This window comes from Athene noctua, chromosome 1, assembly GCF_965140245.1.
Source record: "Athene noctua chromosome 1, bAthNoc1.hap1.1, whole genome shotgun sequence".
Lineage (NCBI taxonomy): Eukaryota > Metazoa > Chordata > Aves > Strigiformes > Strigidae > Athene > Athene noctua.
The window spans coordinates 8,182,334-8,202,728 of record NC_134037.1 but is presented as its reverse complement, the minus strand read 5'-3'; the positions used below and the strand labels follow the sequence as shown (position 1 = coordinate 8,202,728).

Genomic DNA, 20,395 nt, shown 5'->3' with positions numbered 1-20,395 from the left:
TGCACAGAAGGGAAAGCTTTTCTGTTGTGGCTGAGGAAGAACAAACTGGACAATCAGTGAAACAAGGGCTTTAGCTCCAGAGATTGAATCTCTGAAAAAATGCTCAACGGTTGTTTAAAAAGGGTAAAACAGGGTTCAGTTGCTGTAAGCTACTGGGCAGCCATGGAGCTAGACGGTCTTGTGCCAGCCAGGTACCTGCTCCATTCACACCTTCTAGTCTTTAGCAGCTCCTGGTTCCTCTCTCCATGTGCCCTTCACCTCCACAGATCTCATGGAACCATAAGCCTTTCCTCCAAAATGCCTAAAGGGAGGCAGAGCTATTTAAGCCATGGGAAAATGCTGGCGTGGGGACAAATGAGCTTGATTAAGTTCAAAAAAGATATAACACAACTGGAAAGGTGCAGAGCAGAACAAGTACCGCAGAGGTGGGAGGACTGTTGTGGTAGGAGGACATAGGACTCTTCAGCCCAAACAGCTGATGGGGAATGTAAAAGGGATGTAGGCTGCTCTGAGGCCAGGGAGCAAGTGTGCCACCCAGTTTGATAAGGAAGGACCAGGCCTGACCTGAATGAGTGGCAGATTCAAAGCGACTGAAGGAGATTTACATCTCCTTGCTCCTGGACATTTGACATGCTCCTAAGTTTTCTTATAGGTTACTTCATTTTGTGTAAGTGTAATAGGCCATAAGGGGCTTTTAAACACCAAGGTCTTGCCTTTGCCTCCACAAGGCCCTGTCCCTCTGATAGCCAGGAGTGGAAAGAACATTCTGGAGATGTGCTGCTTACTTCGCTTTTGTAAAACTCTTCCCTAGAGGCTCTGCTCTAGCCTGGGTTAGATAAGAAGCGACTGGTCTAGAGGATCCTTGGATCCAGCCAAGTGCAAATCTGCTTATGGCATTGAGCAACCAGTGCCCATTAGAAAGGCTGGGGAACGGTCCCTCAGTGTGAACAAAGGAGTAAACCCACAGAATTTACTGCTTTTAAAATGAGGTTTGACAAACCCCTAAAGCGGAACATAGGAGGTCAACCACACAGGGGGCTCAGCCTCCGTGAGCCAGGACATGTCTTACAGCCCTAGGAGAGGGGCAAGAGCTGATGCTATAGACTAATATTCGCCTCACAAAGAACTCTGCTTGTTGAAGACGTGTTGTGGCTACAGAGATGTTTGTTATCCTCTTCCTGCTGATGCCAAATGTGTGATCTGCGCAAGAGAGGCCACATTCCCGGACACAGAATATAGAAAAGTTTCAGCCAACAGGAATAAAATACTTCTATCTGGGATGGCTGCATGAGGATGGATAACTCTGTATTTGTTGTGGTTTAAACATGGCTTGCGGCCAGACGGATGCAGCCGCTTGCTCACCCTCCCCTGCCCAGGGGATGGAGTAAAATTGGAAGGGGTAAAGGAAGACTCATAGGTTGAGATAAAAACAGTTTAATAATTGTAATAAAATAAAACAATAACAATAATAGAAAGTACAAACAAATAATATACTATGTGGTTGCTCACCACCTGTAGACTGATACCCAGCCTGTTCCTGGCTAGCGATCACGAAATCCCAAGATCCTCCAATCACAATTCCAGAAGTGAGAGAGGAACCCCACCTTCCCGGCCACCCCTCCTTTATATACTGAGCATGACTTTACATGATATGGAATATTTTATTGGCCATTTTGGGTCTGGTGCTCTGGCCGTGCTCCCTCCCAGCTTCTTGTAGACCTGTGCACAGGCAGGACATAGGGAGTTGGAGAGTCCTTGATCTCTTAGCAACAACTGAAAACATCAGTCTGTTATCAGCATTCTTCTCATACCAAATTCCATACTGATTTAAAATCACAACACTATTGTAGCTACTAAGAAGAAAAAATTACCTCTATTCCAGCCGAAACCAGGACAGTATTCTAATACAGATATGCTTGCTTCAACTTGCATTTCTGCATTCATAACCCTTTATCAAAGAAGCCACATCAGGTTGGGTGCTTCTTTAGTTCCCCTTATCAGCTATTTATAGACATTGACAAGATCCCCCTGTGCCTTTTCTTTTCCAGGTTAAATAGTCTCAGCTCTCTCAGCCTCTCCTGGTATAACAGATGCTCCAGCCCTTTAATCATCTTCATGTCCCTTTGCTGGACTCACTCCAGTATTTCCATGTCTCTCTTGTACTGGGGAGCCTGGAAAACTGGACTCTGTGCTTCAGATGCATCAAGAACCAGGAAATCTTCTCATCATTAACTCTGGTATCAAATGAGAAATATTGTCCCAAAGACTCTAGAAAGAAGACATGGCTGGGTAGGCTGAGAGAGGCTACCAAATGTGTCTGACTGTAAGAGACAAGAGAGTGAAAATTTGGGAGTCAGACAGAAAGACAAGGTGGAATAAGTCAGGTTCTGCTGAGTGAATAGAGGTTGCATGAGCTAGGAAACCCAATACGGAGCCATGGGACTGTAAGAGTTTATAGAAGCAGTCTGGCCAGCAGACATGAGCTACCAAACCTTGCTGCAAGGGATTTATACAACATGCCAACCATGTATTACTTCTGGCTCTGGTACAACCCAGGTGTCTCTGCACCATGTTACACTAGTAAGGCCATAGAAGTCATGAGCTATGTGGGCATCATCTCCCTGCCAAAGATGGAGGTACCTACTCTGAAGAAAAGTTAGTCCTCAGTAGGTCTTTCCTATGGCTGTAAGTGCAGATGAACTTTGTTACTTATCCCCATGAGAGAGGCAAGCCAGAGGTCTAGCATCAGCGTGGTCACCTTCCCAGACAGGCCAGCTGTACAGCTGTACAGCTAGCCAGCAACTGGGACAGTGCTAATATCTGGCCGAATGTGATGGACCATCCCTCACCTTCCTCCTTCCCTGAGTTAATGCTTAACCAGTGATTGTTGCAGTTAATGTTTGTTCGTGCGGGAATACCCTCACTGATCCAGCAGATTGATGTTCTCCACTGACAAGCAGTAAGTCCCAACTGTGAACTGTTCTGGGAGGGTTAGGACAACATTCCAGGGCTGGCTGGTACTGTCCAGACTATGTTGAAATGCTTATGGTAAGTTCTGTTGGCAGCTCTCAGAGCATTAGGAGTGCTTGAAGGATGTGATAATTTGGCCATTCAGCTGGACAGTATTTTCTGTGTTCTCAGTTATCTGGCTGAGTGGTTCCTATTCCAGTTACCGTGCCTTACAAACACCAATCTTGCTGAGTTCTTCTCGCAGGAAGTTCTTCTTGCAGGAAGTACTGCTTGGTCATGGTATGAAGTGATCTGCAGATAGCTGGGACTAAATTATTTTCATTTTCCATGAAGACTATTTGAGTATGTAAAAAGGTCATCACCAATTCATGTGAAGGCTTAGAGAGGAATAAAGGAATTTAAAGTCATAGGTCAAGAAGGAAAAATATATACTTGCTAAACAAGGATGGAAAATGTGACTTGTGTAGAAAAGGATGTGAACCAGAGAAGCTCTCTGGAAATATAATTCTGGGGAAACCCTTGATAAAGCTGTAGATACAGTTCACGTCCTTTGTGCTTAAACCAGTGGGAATGTTGTGCTGGAGAGGTCCAAATAGGAATTCCTGAACTTGTCTAAGATGGAGATAGCGAAACACAGTTCTGAATACACAGATCAGGGGTCTTGCATGTCTCCTTTGAGTCTCTCTGAACTCATTCATTGCACAGAAATTGAAGCAGAGTAGAGAAACAGAGGTAATTGGAAAAGGTCAATAAACAATTTACCTGGTGCTCCATTGCCACAAACTGACGTAGAGGCAGAATCAAGGGCTCTCTCCCATCTCAGCAATTTTATTGCATGTTCTTAAAAACCTCCACTGAAGGGAACTTTGAAGCTGCCCTGGATAGCCTAGTTTAGTGCTTCTGACTTTTACAATTACACATTTTCCATAATCACCAATATATTTATCTTTCCTTCAGATTGTGTGATTTCACATCATCCTTCACCCAGTTGTCACTGTGAACATTTATGTCAGTCTTTTACCAAGTGACAGACTGTTATGGTGTCCTTACGTGAGTTTTGTCCTATCTAAACTGAAACACTTTCAACTTGTTCACAAGGTCATTGCTCATGTCTTAGTGTTCATGTGGCTCTCCTTTGGATGCTCTCCAGTACAGCAACATCCGGACACAGCACTCCAGCCAAGGCATCGACAGCATTAAGTAGAGCACTTCTGTTACCTTCCAGGACTTAAATTAAAAATACTTGTTAATAAATTTCAGAATGAGATTAGCCTTTTCAACATCATCATACTGAGTGGATTTAGGTAGCAATTTGCTAGGGCTCCATCAAGATTCTTTTCTGCAAGACTGAAGTGGGCAAAACTATATAAAGTCATGTGAGAGAGAGACTAAATGAAGCCCCAGGAATCACCAGATTTATCCCAAACCATTTTATCTCAAAGAAATCTGCCTATTAGTAGCAATATGGTTGGGATTCACTATGAAACACATCTCTCTGAGAGTCTGACCGTGCAAAATTCAGACTCAGAAATAATAAGAATGGCAAATGATGTAAGAATCTGAAGTGTTGCATCTAGCTTCTGAGAGGTTTTGCCACCTTTTTCTGAGTTTGGGATACAAGGGGCAATGGGATTTGATTTACAAAAATTGCTGAGGTTAGATTCTAGAGATGAGACTGAAGTGTGAACAGCCAGGCCTGGAATGAAAATGGCTGAGTCAAGAGGGCTGTATCTTGTTAACTTTATTTCTAAGTTGTTTCCACATTTGCTTTCGCTTTGAACAGTATCTCTCACATTGCACCTATGTGGGAACATCACCCTGGTCTATTTTGTTCATGTCAGATGAAATGTGTTCATATGCTTTTGTAATGGCACATTTCCAGTGAATTACAGGATCAACACAGTTCTGCCTTGTTTTGGACCAGTGCTCCTTGTTCGGAGCAGATATGCTCTAACACTCCTTTTGCTTGCTTTCTTGAGCCCGTGATGGCTCTTTAAGTGCAGTCTCAGATGTTTAAACTAGAAGTGTTCTGTGGTTGAAACTTTAAAACTTTAAAATCCAGGAAGTTCAGAGTTTCTGGTGACATGATAGTACATGATGAACGCATACAGGAAAAAACAGCAGGATGACCAGGACATCCCCTTGTGCTCACATACCAAGCTGATTACATACCTAATGCTCTGACATTGCGCAATTTTCACATTCTCCTGTAAAGTGAAGCAATATTTATCATACTTTAGGCTGTTGTTTGTTGATACGGTGTCTTGGGCAGAAACCCTCTTTTAAGAAATCTTTTCACCTTACTGACATTCTTTCCCATTCCCACACCCCAAGGTAAACAGAGTGCTCTTGTCTAACAAGACTCTAGCTGCTAGAGCTTTATTCTGCTGAGTATAATACTCCTGAAATCTCATGGAGATCCTTTGTGCCACTTTTAAATACTTCTGTAGGCAGTGGTCTGAGCAAGTCATCTCTTCTGGTTTAACCTCTCTGCTAGTGAGAACCTTTATGCAATTCAGGAAGTAACTTTATGTAAGTTTATTGTAGGTTCCAAGAAACTCTTTGATCTGCTTGATCTGATCAGATTCCAGTATTTGTCTGGCCATATTCTACATCCTGTGATTCACTCACCTATTTGACTGCTTTTAGTGCTGTTGGCTGAAATCTTTTGAAAAGCACAATGACACAAAAAAAAAAAAAAAAAAAAGAAAAAAAAAAAGATGGGGAGGAGGGTTTAAATCAGATTGGTTTTCCAGTCAAGGGCTGGCAATGTGAAACGTGTGGATCCATCACAGATAACTTGCTCTAAGCCAAGGCTGCCCTCCACCTCATCCTCGGCGATGGCACTGCTGCTTATCTAAATCTGCAAGGAGGCAGCTAAGGGAGCAACACTGTGTGAAAACCACACAACTCTTTCTGCAGGGATAGACCATGGACTCATGCTGAACAGCTTGCCAGGGCAGAAAGGAAGAGGTTCTCCTTCTCCTTACCCTCCTGCCCTTCCTGCCAACCTCTGTTTCTTCTCCCTACCTTGCTTGGGGCCACATACCTGTTCCTCTCCTTGCTCTGGCCCAGGCACTCACTTCTCTGAGCTGATTAAACTCTCTCAGATGCCTTGATTTAGTTTTCTGCAGAGACAGTGAGTTAAATTGGCTCAGAGGGGGGTGAAAGGTGGTTGCAAATAGTACTGTAGATGTAGCATCAGATTTTTGCTTGTTCAGATTCCTGGAACAGCTGGGGTGGGCGATAACCAGACTGATGCCACTGTAAAAGTGGGGACAAGTTCTAAGGGCAACGAGGACATCAATCATGCCAATTTAATCACCTTAAAACTGCTGCAGAATGGCAGGCTGAGGGCTGACTCATCACATTCTGGAAAGCAGCAGGTGACCAGGTTTGCAGAAAAGGGAACAGGAATAGGCTGTATTGCTGCCAAGGACAATGCACCCTCAGTTTGGCTCATTGAAGAGAAGTTTACAGTCCTGTACTGCGATATCCTCAGTATCCTTAGTGATGCTGGCACCAGTGAAGGCTGCAGGGCAAACTCTGCTAAACACGGATTTTGCTTTCTATGTCTCAGACCCAGCAAGAGGCAAAATGCAGTGACGTGTCTTAGGGCTGTTAGAAATAGAGCAACCAGCACACTCACCACAACCCGCTGATAAGAGGATTGAAGACCTGATCCAGGCTCGCTGTGACACAAAAATTACTACTACTGCTCTAGACAGTTAACACCAAGGACAATCCAAACTATGCCCAGTGCCTCTGTGATAGCCATCCCTCCTGGTCCCCTGAAACAGCCAATGTCAGCTGGCAGCAACACTCTCTCTATTGTAACTGCTGGAGCAGCCCTAATGTCACAACCTTTTAATTCGGGAAGTAGTGTTGAAGTGGAAAAGGCATGGTGCCTTATCAGGCACCTTATTGACTCTCTTGCTTTCATTTTCCTCCTGCAGTGTGACAATAAGTGACATTTACAGCTTGACTCAGTTGTCTACCTTGGAGATGTGCCCTTTTAGGATGCCTTGGTGTGTCCCACGTGGCCTTCAGCTGCTGCATGGTGGCTCTGGAGATCCTGAGGCACATCCACTTACCCCATGAGCCCATCACCTCCCCATGGACTTCTTATGAGCAGTCAGGATCTCCACAGGGACTGTGTTTCCAGGCTGTGGAGGAAAAGGAACTCTTTCTATAGACTTTTCACCCAAATAAAACACCGTTTGAAAAATAATCCCCCCCAACATGAGTTTAATCCCAGGCTTTTCCACAGACACTGCATGAGTGCAGTGAGTCCCTGCCTCACACACACTGCTGTAGAAACAAACGCCATCAATACACCGGCTGTGGTCGAACACTTCTGGGACACCGGCCCCATTGCTGTCTGGACAGATGTCTCCTGCTTGTGCAGTGGGTTCCTGGCACCAGATTTTGTTAAAGTAGACATGTACATAACGCATCAGAATTTCCTCGGGTTTCTGGGAATTTCCTGCTCTTCCGAACCTTCCACAGTAGCCATCGAGAGCCGTAGGTCTGCCTCCCTGTGCAGCGTCCCCAAGGGCACCCATACCAGGTCCAGCCCACAGTGAGGATGCTGTTACCTCGGGTAGGAAAAATTTAGGGGTTTTCTTCCTTGTTATTTAAATCAAAACACACGAACATTTTGCCATAGCTACAAAACATCATTTCACTGCTTTCATTCCTCAACGCCCTCTATTGTTAGAACCAAGCAGGTGAGTGACAGCAGTGGAACAAGTTAGTCCACTTGATAAACTAATCTGCAGATAAGACACTGAAGGATTTAGATCAGTGCAGGGGGAAATAATGAGTATTACCTGATGAATGGTATCAGGAAATATCTCCTCTTAAAATGCCTTGTGGGTTTTTTGCAGTGGCATCTCTGGTCAGCCTCACACTTGAAAATTGAGTGCAGGCTCTAGAGGTGACTTGTGTTCTGGGCAGTAATTACATGTTCAACTAATTATACAAGTCTTGGTTACCCTTTGAGAGAGCAGCCTAAGCTGCAATAGAAAGCAGAGGCTGTTTAAACCGGATCTAATTAGCAGATCTTCCCTTCGAATCACCTGAGAAGGTAAATCATATTACATGTTTGGGTGTCTGCTTTATTTTCTAAAATGTATGTGATGGTAACTATTGTGCTGGGTAGATTTGCAAGAGAGGGTATAATTGTTCTGCAACATTTACAAAAAAGAGAAACTTACAGAAAAAGTAAAAAGAAGGTCATGTAGATCACCTGTGTCCTGGGTTAAAGTGAGACCTTGCTGTTTACCTCTAGGAATCTTCTGCACTTCAGAGTTAACTTTAAACAGCATTTTTCAGCCTGAATGCTGCGGAGAAGAAATTTGGTAGCAAACCTGTGCTTCTTCTCTGGGACTAGTCAAAGATACTTATTGCCAGTTCGTATGAAAGTTTATGAATGTGTCCACATATCTTCTGTTTTACCAACTGCAGGTAGACAAAAACTTGAGAAACTGCTCACTGAAAAATTTACAATTTTTTTTTTTCCAACAAGAAATTAAATGAATGAGGGGAACAGCCTCATTACTTGAGAAGAACATTAATATTTTTTTCCATTTGCAATTTGTTTGCAGGTTTATATCAAATCTCCATTGGATATTTGTTATTTTTCTGGCTTTCTAGATACTGGTTTGAGAATTTTGGATTTTTAAATTGCTATCAAAGCCTGAGTAGCAGCACGGTTCTCATTTACATGAGTTGTCCTCTGTATGGTTTCTTATGTGTACAATTAACCGAGCATTTGGTCTCAGCTGCATGGCTGCACAAAGGGTGCATTCGAAAATAGAGGCTGACCTACAGCATTTGAATATGAATGCAAGTTTGTGAACAGTGCAAGATACATGCAAAACTGTAGCATGTGATGTCTAACCTCATCATAAATTTTGTTTATTGACCTTTTCCCCTTTCTGTTATGTTTCATCAACCTGTTACCAATTAAATACAAGTTCTTTGTACAGATTAAGCTATTGTATCATATGCTGTGAGCATATACAAAACTATCAGAAATCTTTGTTTTGTTAGTGTTTCTATTATTAAGACATATCTCTATCTCAAGGACTTATGTCACAGCTTATAAATTTGCAATGTTTTCCTCTTGATCCATTTTGATTCATCTTGGTCTTGGGACCAGCCAGATCCATGGAAGCCTTGAGGTTGTCACAAGTGGATGATGTCTTCAAAACGGCAAAGCAGTCTCTTTTGTAGAATGCTGGTTATACTGATAGACATGCCCAGGAAACAGAAGAAACTTTTCCCTACCTTTTTTCCTAATTCTGCCAGCCATTTGTCTATTGCATTAAAAAAGCCTGTAACAGTCTTTTTTTTAATGAATTTTGGGCTGGGATGGGAGGATATTCTGAATCAGTGAGATGTCTTGCTTTCTGCTTATTACTATATAGGAACATAAGAGCAGACATACTGCATCAGCTCAGATGTCTAGATAGCACAGTTGGTTTTTTTCCTCTGTGGCTACCCTAAAATATCTTAAAATTAATTTTCATTTTTTAATTGCATCTCAGAATTCAGTCGACATTTCTTCACACCCCATTTCTGAGTTGTAGTAATCAGTTCAGAGCCCATCACAGAATGCATGAAGTCAGGGTCATTTCTTTCTACCTTACACTTATCAGTGTTGAATTTCACGAATTTCATGACTCAGTCACTCTATATACAGTGATCTCTATGCAGATCTTCACAGGCAGACTTTGTTAGTCTCAACCAGTTGAAGTTTTCCACAGTGTCGTATCACTAATCACTGCCACATGACTTGAAAACAGAGGGTAAAACACAGACTTACACGCATGTTCCTGCAGAGCTCTGGTGATGACATCTCTCTATTGGAAAAGTAAATAAATAATTTCTTCCTACTTTTGTCTCCTAGCTTTTAACCAAGCCAGTATCCATGTGATGTCTTACTACAAACAAATCACTCTAAGAATCACCTTTGGTGAGAAACCCTGACAAATCCCTGCTGGAAACCCACTTCGGTGACATCAGGTATATTGCTTGGCTATAAGCTCATTGCTGTCCTCTATCCGTTCACAAGGTGAGACCACTGATCAAGTTCATATTATAATTTTCCATCATGGGCTCTTCTAAGCAGGAAAGTCACAATGCAGCTTCCTGTCGACTTGAGAGCACCAGCTCTGATACGCACAACGGTGGCAATAAACAGCCATTGCCAGTGTTCATTATCATCTCAGGAGGTGCTGATTTCTCTGCTTTCACCTGGTGATTCATAGACTTTCAAAGTCTGAGTTTGTATGAACAACCTTGTCAGTACAAAAAAGATAATTTTACAAAAGTTTAGGATTTTAATCAAGCTGATGTTACCCACTCAGGGTTCAGTACTATTCTTAACAGTCTTTTCTCAGCACTTTCCTTTCTTAAAACGATTTTCACAATCTGGGTTCTGCCTTTTCATGTAGTTCTCTACTAATTGTTTATTCTTTTTTTACATATTCTTCAGCTCCTTTTCTCTATTTCCTCTGGTTGCATAAATGCGTCAGCACCTGTTGTAAGGGTCAATGCATGTTCTGCCTCTCCCTTTATGCTTCATCATCCAATCTACTGCATGAGTAAATTATCTTAGGTATTAATGAGCTGGAAAAAGTTGTTTTTTTCTGGATTTTGATTTCAGGCACCACATTATATACTGGTGTGTCAGTATTCTTGGGTTCTAGGTTGTTTACTTGTTAGCTTCATTGCAATTAATGGAGGTGTGTACTAAAAACTCAGAATTACATGGATTTTTTTTCAGGAGATACCCCTATTCATTGTTTTTCTCTTTAGCCAAGGGGTAACAAAAATCTAGAAATCTCTAGCTGATCCCATGATGTTCCTACAGCCCTCTCCAGAGTGGGACATGACTGGTAGCAGAGCTCTCCCTGCTGCAATGGGACAGGCCCTCACTGACAGCAACATTTCTAACTATTCCCTCATGTTCTGGCTGTGCGTCTGCCAAGTACCACTGTGAGGAACATTTGAAGATCCACAGTCAACTTTTCTCATGGCAGATGAATTTCTAGCATGTCATTTGTCCCTTTTAAGAATCTACTTAGGACTCTGCTTTCTCCAAGTGATTTCTTTCTCCCTGTTCCGAGTAGGTACAGCTGACATGAAAAAAAGGAGATCTAAGAGAAAGAGTCTGATCACAGTGGCAGAGGAATAAGTACAGACCTTGTTCCATGCTCTGTCTTGCATGGAGTGAACAGGCAGAGTGTGCTGAAAAAGTCTGAACATCCTGTCTTGATAGAGTGCGTTGGTATTTCCTACTCTACGAGTCGGCTGAAAATTCCCTGGTCCTTTTGCTTCATTTTCCTCTCAGGCCGTACAGCAGTCACTGGACACAATGCCGTCCCCAATTACTGCAGGTCTCCATTGCCTGTTTCTACTGGTCACAGCATGTTGCCAGACATCACAGGACTCAAACTTCAATCCCTTCATCCAATATGTGGTGAGTATCCCTTCCCAGCCCCACTGGTTTTCATTTGGTCTCTACTTGTAGCACCCAGCTGCTACAGCTCTCCTTTACATCCACAAAAGCTTAGAAGTTGGTATAAGATCAGGTGGGGAAACTGAACCCAGAGTCTCCCGAGTGTGTAAAAGAGAGAGAGAAATCCAGGAACTGGGCTCTTCCTGCTTCCCAGTCTTAAAGCCTCTCCAGAAGGAACTGAGTGAAATTTCTCACTTTTTTCTCACGTGTGTTAGTTTGCAAGGGATTTAAATTGCTGTCCCTGGAGCTAAGCCTAGGTAACAGTTACATGGATGCTGTTCCTGGATGGGATTATCCATCCTGTGGGACACAGAAACCAAATAAATCTTGCCTAGAATTGACATGCCAGCAAAATTGGCTCTGGCACAAGAGGTGCTTACAGGTAGGTGACAAGGAGTGTCACCACTTAACAGTAGGACAATTACACATGGCCAAAATGCCACTCCTGAGTGACTTGTGTTTAAACGTTGCGCTTGGATTCAGACTTCCCTTCAGTTTCCCACTTTTTCAATAATCCTCACATACCTCTTTTGCTTCATCACTAGTGTGAGTTATGGAAAGGCATTTTGAGCTTCACCCTGTATATGAGTTTGTTAACAGAGAGTTTCTGCACAAACAGTCCATAACTAGAAAGGACAAAGAGGAACAGACAAACAAAGGGACTGACCAAATGGAAGTTAGTATAGTCTGGTAAAGAAAACTAGTCCAGCAACTCTCGGTCTATCACAATTATTATTAGACCAGAAAATACTTTTTTTTGTCTTTGGCATTACAAACCCTATCAAGCCAAAACGTATTCTAACATCTGTGTTCAGCCCCTAGCACCACAGGGACTGACCAGAACACAATGAGCTTTTTTGAGCAGGTTGAAAAAAGGAAAAGAAACATTAAGAGGCAGGTGGGAACTCCTTAAGCTGTTTCAGCCTCCATCCCCTGTCTTGGCAAACTAAGATATAGCTGGTTCCAGCAGCCTCATCTGCCCTTTGGCTGATGTCTAATAGTGACCAAGTATCTTCTTTGCTCTGTTTTTTTCAAACTGACTCCATCTCAGCACTTAAGCATTTTCATGAGAGGAGTAACACCTCATTTTTAAACATCATTGATCCACAGTACACCCTGCAAATGAGACATTTAATGGTGTGAAATATTGCAAGAACCTGCAGTTGTGTGGGAGAATAATTGAAAAAGGAAACTACGGAGTCCAAACCTGGGGGGAGAAGTGGATCAGCGGTGGGCTTTCTGTAAGTCTCACAGCTAGTCTCTAAGCTGGAAGGTAGTACTGAAAGGTAGTACCCCCAGCAGTGCAAAAACGCCCGCGCACCTTGAGATCTTCACTGCCAGCACAGCTGCGATACGAAGTTCAGCTCTAATCACACACCAGATGGTTCCTTTATGTAAAGAGATGACTTAAGAGTTGCCAAGCTATTCACTTTTTCTGTAAATAAAGATTTCAGTAAGAATCAAGAAACTGGCAACGCCACACATTTCCTGCCTGCGTCTTTGCTTGTTCTTTAGCCTTTCTTGCTAACTGTAGTGCCAATGTATTTTTAGGGCATGATTAAAAAAATATGATGGTCTGCATCTCACTTGGCTGCACCCTGCATGAACCCAGTCATATTGAAATTGTGCCATCACTGCCCTAGTCAACTCTGTGCTACTGATGGCCCACAAAATAGCTGACCTGACACCTGAGCTGGAGCCGAGACATTTCAATCCCCTTTCTACTCCTACTCAGGCTGGCTTTGCTGCTGAAGAGCTGGAAGCTCAGAGCAAAGAGGAAAGCAAAGGGTAATACGAGTCCATTTTCTGGATTCAAAGGCTGAGTGGCCAGTTTCCCAAGCAGTTTGCAAGGCTGGCCCAAGACTAAGTGCACTGCATCAGCCACCTAGCCAGTTTGCAGCTCAGATGCAGAATTCCTGCTAAGATGAGGCAATTGCCTTGCAGAGATATGCAAAGAGTCACCTGCAAACTCAGTACATCTCTCAGCTGGTGTTTAACTTTTCCCTGCTTGGTAGATACAAATAGTTTAAAGAGGAAGATTGGGGTGGGGTGGGGGAAGCAGGGGGCTGAGATTGGTGGAGGGAAAAAAAATATCCATGCCAGTATTCTCTTCACTAATTCTTTCATGCCAGCAATGGCAGCTAAAGCTTCACTTTGTTGTTTTTTTTTTTTTTTTTTCTCAGAGCTTCACTCTCTTTCTTCCACAGATTGACAGTGCACTAGGAGAGGAAAGCTTCCAGTCAGAGATGCAAAGGCAGAAGCGAAACAGTACGTACACAGACGTGTGGTAACGGAGAAGGTTTCTAGTAAGCCAAGGGTGCAATTGCTGTTGGGGACAGGATCTCTTGAGGTACTGAACTGCGATCATCAAGGGGGAGGTAGCTGTTGTGGTTTAACCCCAGCCAGCAGCTGAGCACCACACAGACACTCACTCACTCTCCTGCAGTGGGATGGGGGACAGAATCAGAAGGGTAAAAGTGAGAAAACTCATAGGTTGAGATACAGACAGTTTCATCAGTAAAGCAAAACAAGGAATTCACTCGCTACTTCCCAACAGCAGGCAGGTGTTCAGCTATTTCCAGGAAAGCAGGGCTCCATCGCACGTCACAGTTACTTGGGAAGACAAACACCATAACTCTGAATGTCTTCCCCTTTCTTCTTCCCCTAGATTTTATTGCTGAGCATGACATCATATGGTGTGGACATCATGCGCCAGGTCATATGGTGTGTGACATCATATTGATCAGCTAGGGTCAGTTGTCCCAGCTGTGTCCCTTTCCAGCTTCTTCTGCACCCCCAACCTACTTGCTGAAAAGAGTTGGAAAAAAAGAAAGCCTTGGTGCTGTGTAAACACAGTTCAACAATGACTAAAGTGTTGTGTTATCAACACTGTTTTCATTACAAATCCAAAACACAGCCTCATACAAGCTACTATGACAAAAATTAACTCTACCCCAGCCAAAACCAGAACAGTAATAAAGGCACAAACAAAAGAGGTGGAAAAGTTTGTCTTGTCAGAGATTGACATAGAATCATAGAATGGTTTGGGTTGTGAAGGACATTTAAAGCTGATCTAGTCCAACCTCCTGCAGTGAGCAGGGACATCTTCAATTAGATCAGGTTGCTCAGACCCCCGTCCAACCTGGCCTTGAATGTTTCCAGGGATGGGGCACCTACAGCCTCTCTGGGCAACTTGTTCCAGTGTCTAACCACTCACACTGTAAAAAATTTATTCCTTATATCTAATATAGATCTACCCTCTTTCAGTTTAAAACCATTACGCCTTGTCCTAGCACAACAGGCCCCGGTAAAATGTCCATCCCCGTCTTTCTTATAAGCCCTCTTTAAGTACTGAAAGGCCACAGTAAGATCTTCTTGGAGACTTCTCCAGGCCGAACACCCCCAACTCTCTCACTCTCTCAGCCTGTCCTCACAGGGCAGGTGCTCCAACCCTCTGATCATTTTCATGGCCTCCTCTGGACCCTCTTTAACAGGTCCATGCCTGTCGTGTGCTGAGGACCCCAGAGCTGGATGCAGTACTCCAGGTGGGGTCTCACGAGGGTGGAGTAGAGGGGCAGAATCTCCTCCCTTGACCTGCTGTCATGCTTCTTTTGATGCAGCCCAGGCTTTCTGGTCTGTGAGTGCACATTCCTGGCTCATGTCCAGCTTTTCATCTACCAGTACCCCCTAAATCCTTCTCAGGAGAGCTGCTCTCAATCTCTCATTTGAGGATTGCCCTGGGGCAAAAACTGGGGATTGCCCTGACCCAGAAACAGGACCTTCCACTTGGCTTTGTTGAACTTCATCGAGGTTCACATAGACCCACGTCTTGAGCTTGTCCAGGTCCCTCTGGATGCCATCAATGTGATGACATATATGAGCACAGCTTCTATGCAAGTTGAAATGCATGGTGTAGAAAAGAACCTAAGCCAGACAGGGATCACAAGATATTCCTGTATGGCTTCAGTCTATGGTTGACAACCCATCCACTTGCTGGGTCAGAGAGAAGAAACGAGACAGCTTTTCCCTGTATATATTATGCCATTTGTATCAGCTTCCTATTGCTCTGAGACCAAAGAAATATGGCTTTTGTCAGACAAGAAGCAGATAAAACATGTGCAGAACATCTGCTGTGTAGGAAGGAAGATTTCCTAAGCAGAATGCTACACTAAGCTACTATCAAATAACAACAAAGAGCCCTAATGCCAAACTGGAAGCCATCAATTTGTGATTTACCCTCACCCAGAGCTTTGCAGTCTCATGCTATTTCTCTTTCAGTGCTTTTTTTTGACCTTCCCCCTGTGGAGTACACCGTTGACATTGAAGTAAGCTTTATGGATTCATCTTTTCTGGAGCCAATCAAAGACTATTTCAAAAACTTTACACTTCCACTTTCAACAAATATTTCAAATGTAGACATGACAGTTTCAAACATCAACATTACAACAGGTGGGTTGGTTATTTATTTTTATATTCTGGTGATGTGCTTTTTTGCCAGTATTTGATCTCTCCCAGTTTTACCATCCATCACACTAAGAAATCAGCAAAATTGAACTATCTCTGCTACCTACTGAAAGACTCAACAAGACTGAAGCTCTAACAGACAACTGCATGTTTTGTTATCTGCATCCCACCACACCTCTTTATATAAAGTTGGCATTAGGAATACTCCTGGATGTTTTTCTTTTCCTAAGGAAGGGACAAAGTCAGAGGAAACCTGAGCCAAAGGATTTTGCTCCAGTTTGACTAACAAGCAGTCTCAGTTACTTTAAAGTTACAGGAAACTACGACAGCAATTATCAGACTGTTTACTTCCCTTCACTTACGTTTGGAATGTAAATCGCTGTAAGAGTCTGTACTCTGACCCTGACAGAGACAGGGTGCATGAGACGCAGTTTTTTCCTGATATAGCTCACTATACATATTCTTACAGGGCAAGATATCTGACAGGTTTTATTACATAAATTGTGGTTGTGCACTATCACAACCAAATAACTAATACAGTGGAGGATATACAAACACACCAAGGATTTACAACAGTAGAGGAGGGGATTTGGTACCCTCCTATCACTGGCCCATAAAGCAGTGACAGGAAGTGTTCATCAGTTCTCAAAACAACATGCAAATGGATCTTTTAAGGCCTTCAGGGTCACATGCAGTGTGTGAAAATCACTTTGTTAATTTCTTTGCCAGTGGCACATTAAAAGCAGAAAAACTTACAGTGAAGTGGTTTTGTTCTTGTTTTTAATTAGAATATGTTTTTAATAGCACGTTGTGATAGTGTTACCTTCTCTCATGCAGCATCTGTCAGGATACAGTCAGAATGACACAGCACCTCACTAACCACTGGGACTTTGAAAGACCATTATATGCTCCTACAATCTTTAAATGCCTAAACATTTCCTTTCAGCCCATGCAATACAGAAATATTGAATCTGAAAACTATCATAGGATGCTGGCCAATATGCCAGGTCAATTTTTAGGATCAGGTTTCACATCTCCATTCAATTACTTAAAAGTAGTTGTTCGGACTTATCCCTGTACTAGTCTGGTTTCCATTTCTGGCAAGTCATTTATTAGCAGTATAGTAAGATCTGCAAGGCATCAGATCATCATCATGCTTGCATTATTCAAGTGAACTCACAAGAAGGCAACATTTAGTTGAGATCACTGGTATAAAGATAGAGCAGGGTAAATATGCCATATATTATGCCCTGTTTTACATTCTCATAGTATTTCTCTGTCTGACACTAGTCTGTCTGCCCAGTGGTGAGAACAACAGCTGTTGTTCTTGTGAGAATGGATACGCCTGGCCAAGTGCGGTGTGCAGTGACTTGATAACCTGCTCTTCTGACAGCCTAGCACTCGACCTGCCCTGCAGCTACATGATGGAAATGCCTTTCTACAGGCCTTACTGTGAGCCTCAGACTGAAGGTAAGGAGGAACATTGAACTTTGTCATTATACAACTCATATACTTGTTATAAGATGGAATAATGTTAAAGGTATGATAAAGCAGCACACCAGGACTGAGCTGGCTACCACATTGCCTATGAATGTGGAAAAGTCTGTAGTGATGGTCTGGAGCTCTTCTCTTTGATGTGTGTCCACCTTGAACCAAGTACTTGCAGATATTTAGTGCCATACTGGAGCCCCAGCCCCTGGAATCATTTACATGCCCCTTTGGGACTTCCAGGTTCTGCTAAGCAAAGCAAGTTTCATCTCATCAGATTTTCAACAGAGGAACTTACAAATGTGACCAAAGGGTGCCATAGTGCTCAAGAGAAAAGAAAGAAAAAAACAAACCCCAGCATTTGTTTGGTTTTATTTCATGACTCTCATGACAAGGTGCCCATGAGTTTTTAGGAACCTGACAGATGACTGGATACTTAGGCTTGTCAGCACTGGGGTGGGGCACTACTTGTTGTCTTTGCAATCCAGGAGAAACCTCCATGAGGCTCTGCCTCTGATTTGTGATGGGGCAGCATGCAGAGATACTCAGAGGTGGCCCTAGAGCTGGAAGCAGTCCAGTGCTGTCAGCATCCCCATTCTAATCAGCTCTGCTTAGAGGCAACGCTTTTATCATAGGGCAGGCCCACATCAATACTGCTATACTATTTCAAGGACTAGAGCTAGTATCTCTTCCACATGGAAGCTGCACACTCCTTAGAAGTCCAGGGCCCGGGGTACAATGCTCCTTACTTTATGGTATAAACATAACTTTAAATGGACCCAGCTTAGAAAATTCCAGTATTTTATATTCTAAGCATTTTATATTCTTTTGTCCCCACTGATGGGTGTTCACTCAGAATATTGCCTTCCTAAAGTCATTGAGGATCTTTCCAATCATTTCAGTGAAATATAGGTGGAGATTCATTCTGTTTAACTTTCACTGTGTGAAAGTTGAGTATCTCATCAAAGTTATTCATCCAAACTCTGTATAACTGGAGCAATACAGCAATTTAACCATTGTAGAAAAGCTGTCTATCACCTTCTGAAGGTGTCTACAGTTTTGCATCAACTAGAGAGGGAGTCTAGGTATCTAGCAGATGCCAGGCATTTAAATTAGAGAAAATTAGGAAAAACCCAACTTCCCTATTATACAGATGAATCTTGACAAGTTGTAAGATTTTGATTTAGGATTAGCATGGCTTCATGAAGGGCAAATTATGCCTGACTAATCTAGTGGTTTTATAGGATGGAGTGACTGCATCAGTGGACAAGGGAAGAGCTACAGGTGTCACTTGCCTAGACTTCTGCAAGGTCTTTCATACGATCCCCCACAACATTCTTGCTGCTAAATTGGAGACATATGGGTCTGGCTGATGGGCTGTTAAATGAATAAAGAACTGGTTGCGTGGTCACATCCAAAGAGTTATAGTCAATCGATCAACATCCAAGTTGAAGCCAGTAGCAAGTGATATCCTCAAGGATCTGTACTATTTAATATCTTCATCAATGACTTAGGTAGTGAGATTGAGTGCCCCCTCAACAAGTGGGCAGATGACACCAAGCTGAGTGATGGTATTGATTTGCTAGAGAGAAGGGATGTCATCCAGCGGGACCTTGACCGCTCAAGAAGTGGGCCTGTGCCAATCTCATGAAGTTCAACAAGGCCAAGTGAAAGGTCCTTCACCTCAGTCAGGGCAAACCCCAGTATCAGCACAGTCTGAGGGATGAAGGAATTGAGAGCATCTCTCCTGAGAAGGACTTAGGGGGTACTGGTAGATGAAAAGCTAGACATGAGCCAGGAATGTGCACTCACAGACCAGAAAGCCAACGACATCCTGGGCTGCATCGAAAGCAGCATGACCAGCAGGTCAAGGGAGGAGATTCTGCCCGTCTGCTCCACTCTCGTGAGACCCCACCAGGAGTACTGTGTCCAGCTCTGGGGCCCTCAGCACACGACAGGCATGAAGATGATCAGAGGGCTGGAGCACCCCCTGTGAGGACAGGCTGAGAGAGTTGGGGGTGTTCAGCCTGGAGAAGTCTCCAAGATCTTATTGTGGCCTTTCAGTACTTAAAGGGGCTTATAAGAAAGATGGGTTGGACATTTTACTGGGGTCTGTTGTGATGGTACAAGGTGTAATGGCTTTAAACTGAAAGAGGGTAGATCTAGACTAGATATAAGGAATAAATTTTTTACCGTGTGTGTGGTTAGACACTGGAACAAGTTGCCCAGAGAGGTTGTGGATGCCCCATCATTGGAAGTGTTCAAGTCCAGGCTGGAAATTGGACTAGATAATCTTTAAAGGTCCCTTCCAACCCATACCATTATATGATTCTATGATTCTATGATGAAGTTAGAAGAAAAGCTGAGGAGTCACTTTGTAAGCATTGCTTAAGATTATTTTTACATTTATTTTTATTTTTTTCTTACAGACTCATGTGGTATGGAAGAGCCCATTGTAATGAATATGTCAGTCAGACTCGACACAAAGTTTCTGTATGAGCTCACGAATTCTTCTTCTGAATTTTACAAAAAATACAAAACTGACCTTGAAAAAGCGGTAATTACTTTAGTTTTCCATTTCTGAAGGCAGAAATCCCTCTAAGAAATATGCTATTTACCCTAAATGTCTGGGAAATAGGGTGCACTGTCACTGTCTCTGTGGGGAGCTGTGAAGTATGCAGCAGTGGTAGCTACAAAGTGAGCCAGAGCTGACATCCGTTGAAAGGCATTGTCAATACTCCCATTCATTTTAATATGGTGGCTGACAGGGAAGTATTTAGGAATCTTTTGCATCAAAAGCATGAAAAAAAAAATCACATTATTTGTCCCAGCTTAAATCCACATGAGCACACATAGAATGAAACCACCAACAGAAGTTTAACTCATGACAGCTGGGACAGCACCAGGCCTGTTGTATCAGATATGCCACCAGCCCTTACTCAC

General features: G+C 43.0%; 1 protein-coding gene across 7 annotated transcripts in view; it reads left to right on the top strand.

The window, feature by feature from the left end:
* ADGRF5 (adhesion G protein-coupled receptor F5) overlaps positions 1-20,395 on the top strand; it is a 48,370-nt gene that overhangs the window by 7,827 nt on the left and 20,148 nt on the right. For 5 of the 7 annotated variants that reach the window (XM_074895530.1, XM_074895524.1, XM_074895527.1 and 2 more), the window contains exons 2-6: positions 11,333-11,461; positions 13,708-13,768; positions 15,779-15,949; positions 17,255-17,434; positions 19,882-20,009. In XM_074895530.1, the coding sequence (XP_074751631.1) occupies positions 11,333-11,461; positions 13,708-13,768; positions 15,779-15,949; positions 17,255-17,434; positions 19,882-20,009 (669 nt within the window). Of the gene's footprint in view, positions 1-9,886; positions 10,052-11,332; positions 11,462-13,707; positions 13,769-15,778; positions 15,950-17,254; positions 17,435-19,881; positions 20,010-20,395 lie in introns of all 7 variants that reach the window. The other 2 variants (XM_074895528.1, XM_074895529.1) reach the window with 2 other exon arrangements.